We start from the raw sequence: 8,935 nt of genomic DNA on the forward strand, positions 1-8,935 counted from the left end.
ATTCACGTGGGGGCACATCCGTAGTCCCCAGCAGTGCAATCGGAGGAACATTAACCTTTCCAAACAGCTGAGGAGGCGCCTGGCAGGATCTGAGAATGGCTGCAGCTGGGTCAGCACTAAGAGGCCTTCCTGTCTTTCTTCAGGAGAAGATTTCACTCTTCAGAGTGTATTTTTTTCCAGCATGGCTTTTTTTGCAGGGTAGGTTGTAGAGTTTTATCACCCCACATCGCTTTTTCCCATGCTCGAGATGCTAACCTATCTTTACAAAATGCCTACCCAGATGTGGGGTGGGCCTGGGGAGCAAGATGGTTTCCAGGGTAGACAAGTCCCAAGTCACTCAAAAATGAAATACAGCCATAACTTCCATCTGATCAGCTTTCAGCTCCAGCTCTGCCTCATGTACATTAAAAGACATTTCCACTGAAAAAAATAGGCTGTGCTGTCTTTCCACACCTCCTGGACTAGGGAATACAGTTTCAGTGCAAATCATAGAAAAACAGTTTATTTTTGTCTGCTGGGACTCTTGTACCTGAAAGATTGATGGCTGGTGGAAGCAGAAGCTGGAGCTGATGTGATCTTTAACTAATCTAAACCATGGTTGTCCTTGACACTTGTCCTGCGGACACCGCCGGTGCGGAGCTGCCAGCCCAGCAGCCTGGCGCTCTGCACGGGGATGTGATCCTGCTGGCTGCTGCCTTTGCAGCCCAGCGTCGGGGGCACGCTGACTCCAGATGAGCGAGTTCGATGTGTTAGTCCAGCTGGATCAATAATTAATTCCCTCCTCTTCAGCAAAAAATAGATGCACTCTTTGTCAGCATGTACATGCTTTTTGCATCTCTTTTGCCCTTCCTCTCGTCTTAGAAAGGATGTAGATAATTCTTATTTGTGCAAAGATTGGTCCCAGCTATGTTGGTTAAACTAGCTGGTGCATTTTAGAAGTAGGTTAAGGGCCCTAGGAGAATGACCTAATTTTGTTCATAACGCAGTTGGAGTACAGCAGGATTGCTGTGCTGAGACAGACCGAGGGATAATCTACTCTGGTATCCCGTTTCGTGGGGCAATCGGTGCTGCATACGTCAGCAAAGGGTGAAACTCATGCTTGCTCTGCATCTAGCTCTGTGCTTCCCAAGGAGGTGTATGAATATTTAACGCGCACAAATACACCTGCTGTACAGATTTATATGTGTGCGGATGTATCGTGGTGAATAAGACCCCGCGCTATTTGACAGCATTGGGTGGCTCCAGGAGCTGTGAGCCTGCACGCTGAGCTGACCACCTTGCTCATCAATGGCAGAGCCCTGGGCGAAGTATGTAGGTCAGCAGAGATGCAGCAGCAAAATCTCAAGGCAGTTCTGCGCTGTGATATGCCCGACTCGTGCAACACTGCATCCAGAGAGGCTATCTGCATGAACGCGGATGCGATGGAGGGAGGTCCTGTGCGTCCTTGTGTCTCCAGAGGGAAGCGAAGGCAGCCTGTAGCCCCAGGCAGCCTCACCTCTGTGGTCAGGTGCTCTGCAGGGGTGGCCAGGATGGTGTGTGCCCCAGGTGGGATGTGAGGAGCTCGGGATGGCTCCCAGGGGTGTGAGGTGTGGGCAGCATGTGGGGGGATGCAGCACCCACATAGGTGTGCTGTGGCTTACCAGTGACACATGGCCTGGGGATTGGTGCTTGGGGAATATGTCTCCAAGTGCCATTTCAAAGAAAGTGGTTCGAAATCGGACTTTTTCCCTTTTCAAACATTGTCAACCTGAAATCTAAGAAATTAAGTCACAGGCAGGATGTTTCCACCATTTTTTCTTAGTGTTCTGAGCTGTTTTCAAATGCATTTACTTGTCTTCCTATGGCAAATCCACAAATGTGGCCCAGCCACCAGTCTGGGTGTTGTTCAGGGGCCCACGAACACACGCACCGGACGTCTCAGGTCTGGGGTGTCAGCTGGAGCTGTAACCTCTCTGTCTCTGCAAGGAAACGTGGCTCTTCTCAGACCTGGGAGCACCTGCTCTGAGATGCCCTCCAAGCTGCAGAGCAGAGCCTCCTTGGAGAGTCTCACATCCTTCCTCCCCCTCTCCCTGGCCTTTTCAGGCTATTCCTATGCTTTTGCAGCCATGTCTCCATTTTTTGTAGTGCTTTCCTCCTGTTAATGTAATGGGAAAAGCCCTGTAGTCATGAGCGGGAGGGAAAGCAAAGGCGATGCCTCGCTCCTCCAGGCAGGCAGGCTCCCGCAGGCAGGGTGCTGCAGGCAGGTCCCTGGGCCCACTGCCTGTCGCCAGGCAGGAAAGATAGCAAAACGGAGGGGCTTGGGGAGGACCAGGCAGGCACCAGTTGTGTATATGACCTGTATTCATCAGTACTTGTACCAGCTGAACTCATGGAGCAGCCGGTAAACATCACCGTGTGGCCGTGGCTGCAGCCCTGGCCAAGGCTGTGTGTGCAGGGGATGTGTCCATGTGCCAGCCCTGGCCAAGGGCGCCTGCTCCCGTACCTTTATGGGGCATGTGCCGGGGGTGGTAATGGCTCAGACGGGGATTAAAGTGAAGCTCGGGAAGTCCAGGTGATTATCTCCATCTTCAGAAGGTGTCTGTGGCACAAGGAGAGGGTGACCCAGATTCATCACGGCACTCGGTGGGGATGTGCCTTCAGGGGGCCGCAGTCAGCATGCAGGGTCCTGGGAGGCAATACCGGTTTATTCCCTGCCCTGTTCCCATCCTCTTTGCAGCCTGACTGCATCCTGCTCGAAGAGGGAGTAGGTAAGAGCCAGAAATCAAATTGGGATCTCTAGTGCTAACAGCCCGTCTCTTGCTTACTGTCATTGTGGGCCTCTACAGAGTTCCTTTAGAAACTAAATGGGTTAAAACAATTTTCAGCCAAAAGGGGAGTGAAATGAGCCATGTCTGTTAAAGACCTGAAAGTTCATGGCTGACTGCAAGCCACACACTTAAGCTGCAGATTGGGTAATACTCTGCTTTTCAGTGGTACAGCCTCTGTTTGCCTCTTTCCCTGATGGCTAAAACCCTGTTAGACCTAAAAGTCATTGGCCTGGGCTGACCGCAGTTGCCCCATGACTCAGATAAGTAGAAGGGAGTGGAGGTACTCCTCTTGTGCAAAAGAGAGGAATGGAGGGAGCACAAATTGCTGGAGGATTGCCTTGGGGGGGCTGCCTGGAAGGTGAGACCACCAGCAGCCTTCCTGGCAGAAAAGTGTTTATGGGCACAGGCAATTCACTGCCAACTATTTCATGGTCCTCCAGAAGGGTGGTGGGGCAGAGGCATGCCATCACCAGGGAAGGGAGGGGATGGAGGTGCCCAACTTGGTGTCATGCTCACCTTTGCAGTGCTCTGACTCTTGAGGCTTTGTGAATCCTGCCAGTTTAAATGCTTGTTAAGGAGGTTGTTAGGTACACTTAATTCTTTGAGGAGCATAATGCTTTTATAATATTTTTTTTGTAGGTCCTTGAGGTGCATGAAAATTTGGACAGGCAGATGCAAGACAACTATGAAGAAGACCTGAGTGAAAAGGAGAAGGCGATTGTTCGTGAAATGTGCAATGTAATAACTCCTTTCAGCAACTCCAGGGGTTTATTTTGTGGCCTTTTGTTAGAAGTATGAAGGAGCAGGGGTCTGCTGCATACAAGCCCTGTTTGATGTGAGATCCGCAGGCACAAGGGAAAGGTGGAGGTTCTGCTGACCTCCAGTTTGGGTGTTAGTAACCCAAGTGCCTCATTTGCTGCATGGAGCAGCCTTTGCTCAGCAGATACTTCCAACTGTGCTGCCTTCAAGAGTGCAGAGTAGCTGGTCTGTCTGACCGAGAGCTGTGCCAAGGGCTCTCCTGTTAGCAGTTGACTCCGTGTCCTTAGGGACTTGGTTTGGGCTGAGCAGCAACTGGTTGCTATATTTAAAGCTGTACAGCTTGAATGGGTTTGAGCCTAAACCATAAAATGAAGTCAGAGGGAGAATATTGATGTCTGAAGCCGTTGAACAGCATCACCGTGTGCTTTTAGCACTGCCAGCATGTTGGGCAACCACATTGTTAACTGAGCTTGCCACATCCTGCACGGTGAGCGTTCATACCAAACCTCTGCTCTGTAGTGTCCGCTGCTGTGGCAGCCGCCTCCAGCCTCAAAGCACCTTGGCCACACTTTGGCTTTGAACAGAGTTTGGGATTTCTGCTAGAACGTGGCTTGAGCTGCATGTCGCCTGTGGCTGGGGATGTGCTGTTCAGCAGTACCAGCGGTGCCCACAACAGGGAGGAGGATGCTCATGGAACCTTCTCTTTTAGGAGTCCATGTTGGACCTCAGCCCAAAAGGCATCGTTTAGTGCCTCACAGCAGCAGAGAGGGGCCTAACCCTCTGTTTAAATTCTGAAAACCACCTCAACCCTAACAAGACGGTGTAAAGAAGTCAAGTATATCTTGCAGAGCTAAATCACTGCAAGGATCCTTGGCAAGGGCTGAGGCACTTGGCTTTGGTTCCTGGATCCCTATAAGCAAAGCCAAAGCCAGAGTAAATGAAGGCCTGCTTTTTAGGATATTTTATCTGCTTAATGCCATGTTCCCTTATAGCCATGCAGGGGGGAAGTTAAAATGCCATAACTTCATCCTCCCAAATGGACTCATTTGTGTTTGTGTATCATCAGTTGTTTTTTCTTTAAATTTTCATTTTAAATAGATTCAAAGAAGCTATGAAGTGCTTTGCAATTTCTTATTTTTTAAAAAGCAGCCTTGCTTACTCCAGTGGCCCTAGGGTGATAAAATGTATGTTTTTAGAAAGTTATATATAATTTTAATAATTATCTTTTTTCACTATCTTTTCTGTTCACAGTAATATTATTTCTGTAAGCATGGCAGAGCTGACCTACCATTGAACTTAACTTCTGAACCTAGAGTATTGGTTTTATGCTATTACCCCAGGCAAAAATGGTTCTAATTTCAAGAGAGACTAATTAGAAAAATGCATCAATTTTTTTCCCTCGGAAACTGGTGCACCGATGCCATCCAGTGGCTCTGCTGAGAATTGCAGCCCAGCTCTAGGAAACGGCTTCCTGTGCCTTTCAGACTGCAAATATGAAAATGCTACAATCCATCAGAGGCTTCTTATTTATTTATTTATTTATTTACTTATTTATTTATTTATTTATTTATTTATTTATTTATTTATTTATTTATTTATTTATTTATTTTAATGTCTTTTTCTCCCCTACCCCTTTATTTTTTCTTACAGGTTGTCTGGCGAAAGCTGGGTGATGCTGCGAGCTCCAAACCCTCCATCAGGCAACATCTTTCGGGAAACCAGTTCAAGGGTCCCTTGTAGGAACACTGTCCTGGAGGCTGGAAATGATGGAGTCTGTGAAGACTACAGAGGCAGAGCTCAGCGTTTCTGGCTGCCTGTTGTTTAGGAGTTGGGCTTGAGGTGTTTTCAGGGTTTCCTTTTTTCTTCTTTTTTTTTTTTTTTTTTTTTTTGGGCTTTTTTTGTAACAATAGTGTAAATACGGCAGCTAAAGGCCTGATTCCTAGGCTGTGGTGCTCTGGAACTACTGTTCAATGGGTAACCATCCAATAATGCCAGACTTGCATAATTTCTATTGTAGAAACCTGCTTTGTTGTAATGGTCTGTTTGTAGAATTAACTAACTTGAGAGAATTTTTAAGAGGAACAAGAAGAACCCTTAACCTGTGGAGGTCACAGTTTGTATCGCTCCTGTCCACCCAGTTGTCAATGATTCATAGCTGCATTGGCGGCTCCAGGCAGCACCAAGGAAAGAGCAATTTGAATTTGTTGGCTTACTGCCTGCCAGGCTCTGGAGTTGCTAACGCTTCTTTTGGAGGCCCTTATTCTGAAGAATCACATGGGACTGTTTCCACAAGGCGCTGTGTACGATATTGAGTGGCGAGCTAAAACCACAGGTACCACTCTGTACCTCACGTGGTGGCACTCATCATACAGGCGAACAGAAAGGCTTGAGACTCCGTATCAGCTGTTAATGAACTATTTTTAATGAACAAATGACACAAGATTTCTGCAGTCGTAATGTGAATGAACTGAAGTCACTTAGCCACACGCCAGTATTCCCTTTTCTTCTAAAGCTTTTACTACAAAGTTATTCAGCGGAAACTGCCATCATCACTGTGCTTATGGCTTTCACAGGATCTTCGAGAGCAGCTCATCTTTCACATAAGGAAGATTTGGGTATTTTTAATGTTCTTGCTGGATGCCTCACCTATACTGGTTCCTGTGTAAGGTAACCCAACAACAACCTTGCAGAGCTGAATAAAATCTCCACAAACAGGCTGTTGGGTGAGACTACTTCCTGCCATTCAAGCTTTATTTTTGTTAATGATCCAAAACAAATGGGTTTTTCCTTCTTCTGCTGGTTGTATATAAAACAACGGGACTCATATTTTGCTGTTGTGGAGCAGCTGCTTGTATAGTTGTAAGAACTTGACCCCTTCTTTTCCAAGTTGTCACAGCAGCTGTCCCTGTATTTTATTAGATGTTCTTTCCCAATAGTCCAAGGAAGTGGGGCTTGGTTATTAAAATAATTGGTGTAAAATAATTTTAGAGACAGGCATGTGAAAAGATCAAAGCCTCCTTTTCAAAAGTTGCATTGATTTTAGTGATTAGTTCAAAGATTTAATGACCTCAAACTCCATCACTCCCTTTATTCTCCACAAGAATCAGTCGCAGCTACAGACAGCTGAATTAGCTGGACAGGTTCTTCCTCTTAAATTAATTTGTTCTACCAGTCGAGTTCTTGACTTGTGATATTGTATTAATGGGGAGCGCTGATACAATACCAAGGAGCTCATGCTGCAAGTTATGAAAGGTAATTGGTCCCATGGTATATGATAACATAGCTGACTGGGTAAAGAATTTGGAGTGTCAGAGCTGAGATCTATAACCAGTAAAAAAACAGAGAAGGGATACAACCCAAATACATAGGAACTAGTAAGAGTAAGCACCACTTCATTATTCATTGCAGAAACAGAAAAATACCAGTCTAGATGATTAAGTTATTTTCACAAAAAAAACCACACAAACCACCCCAAAACACACACACATACACACTCACCAGTGGTTTATTTCTTACTACTGCTCAGTCAGCAAACGCTGAGCTAGCTCACTCTAATATTTATATGCAGTGTGTCTGGAAAGACCCCGTCTAGTGTCTGTCTCCATTAAAACACGGCATCTTTAGAAGATTCCAGATTTCCTCCTCTTAGCTTTTTGTTTTGACCTCGTGTTTCTAGGCACCCATTGGCTACTTGTCTTCCTGTACAATTTATATGTTGAGATTTTTCATACCAGAAAAGGTGATGTAAAGCAGAGGCATCATTCTTCCTTAACATCTGATGTCAAAAAGAGGGTTAAATCTATCTGCTTTGAAAGCCCGTTTTAATTTTGGTGGCATCTGATGACTGGATTAACCAGCGAATTTAAGCATGTTTGGAACAAAGTTAATTTACATTAGTGAATTTTAACTAAAGCAATGCAAATGTTGCCAGCACTTGTAGAGAGTTGTCTTGATGACGTGCTTGCTATTTTAGGAGTGTATTAGAGTAGCAGGTCCTCTCAACAAGAGCTATACTAATCAGATTACTAGTCTTACCAGCTATGTAATTCTTTTTCAGGTATTCCATGCTATCAAATCTCTCAAAATCTATCCAATGACTTCAGGCAAAGCTCATTTTTTTCCACCTACAAGGGCAACAGTGCTGCAACTGAGGCCCATCAGGGCTGCAAGTCCTAAAGAGCCAGTTTGCAGAGTAGCCGGTAGCTGAGCTGAAGAGTCTTGATACTTGTAGGGTCTATCCCATTTCTTTAAGATTCCAATTGGCAGCATAAATCTTCAATCTAAGATGTGCATCACTGATTTCACAGAACATGAGAGTGCTGTACATTGGGGTGCTCTTGTTTGGGGGTTTTTAGGCTTGCTACTCTTCATCCTTAGCTCCACTTGAGCTTTTAAGTGTCTTCCTGGGGTAAAATGACACTCAAAAGACTTTACGGGATGAACTGCGTGCTGAATTCTCAGTTGTCTAAAAAGATGTTTTATACACATATTTAAATTCACTTACCTACGCACTAAGTCTTCAGTGGAAACCACCCAAAGAGCTTTGTACGTTGATTTGGAAGGGAACATCCCCTGAAATAGCGGCCATTAAATGGATATATTTGGGGCAACAATCCAAGTAATTTCTTTAAGAGTGAAGCCCTGGCTTCTGCAATCCTCTGGCAAAAAAAGCATCCACTGTTTACAAATGGACTTTGCTTGCTTAAGGGAAGTAAAATCACATCCTTCACTTCTGTTGGAGCGACTGAAGTGGATGGCATTTCCATAATAGTTCCTGAAATGCTGGGGTGTAACCAGCTTCAGTTGGCTCTTTGCACCTTGATGAGACTGCTGAGCACAAACCTTGTTTGAGAATGGCACATTTTTATCCAAATATTAGATACTAAAAGAAATCAGTGTTAAAGTGACCTTTTATCTTTTTAGAAACTGGGGGGGAGGAGTACTACTGATCTTTTTCGAAGTGCATGACTGTAAAGTGATAAAATTGTATATTTTTCATAATGTGGGGAAAGTCTATTTGTGCTGCTTTAGAAATCAGTTTAAAGTTTGATTTCTGTTAAACCTGTGATCTTACAGCCCTGCTATATTTTCTGTATATGATTTACAAAGAACTGGAAAAGTTAGCATCTGCTGTTGTGTATATAGCAAAATTCTTTAGACCTTAGCACGCGTTTTTACCTATTATTGAACCACTCTGGCTTTTTTGGGGAGGGAAAGTAATAGTACAGATTTTTTTGATAATGTGTGTAAAACATTCATTTGAAATATTTTAGTAAAAATGAAGTAAGAGATTGTGATAGTGTATACTTCTAGTTGAATAAAATACATTCTTTTTAAATAAACTGATGAATAAGATTTGGGAGACCACT

The 8,935-nt window shown here is 44.8% G+C and overlaps 1 protein-coding gene across 1 annotated transcript in view; it reads left to right on the forward strand.

The window, feature by feature from the left end:
* Window positions 1-8,921, forward strand: part of CCDC85C (coiled-coil domain containing 85C) — a 115,566-nt gene extending 106,645 nt beyond the window's left edge. Inside the window, exons 5-6 of the mRNA XM_082058853.1 lie at window positions 3,447-3,545; window positions 5,217-8,921. Coding sequence (XP_081914979.1) covers window positions 3,447-3,545; window positions 5,217-5,306 — 189 coding nt within the window. The 3' untranslated portion in view covers window positions 5,307-8,921. The remainder of the gene's footprint in view (window positions 1-3,446; window positions 3,546-5,216) is intronic.
* Window positions 8,922-8,935: the final 14 nt, after the last annotated feature.

This window comes from Streptopelia decaocto, assembly GCF_964273445.1.
Source record: "Streptopelia decaocto genome assembly, chromosome: 7".
In the NCBI taxonomy this organism is placed as follows: Eukaryota; Metazoa; Chordata; class Aves; order Columbiformes; family Columbidae; genus Streptopelia; species Streptopelia decaocto.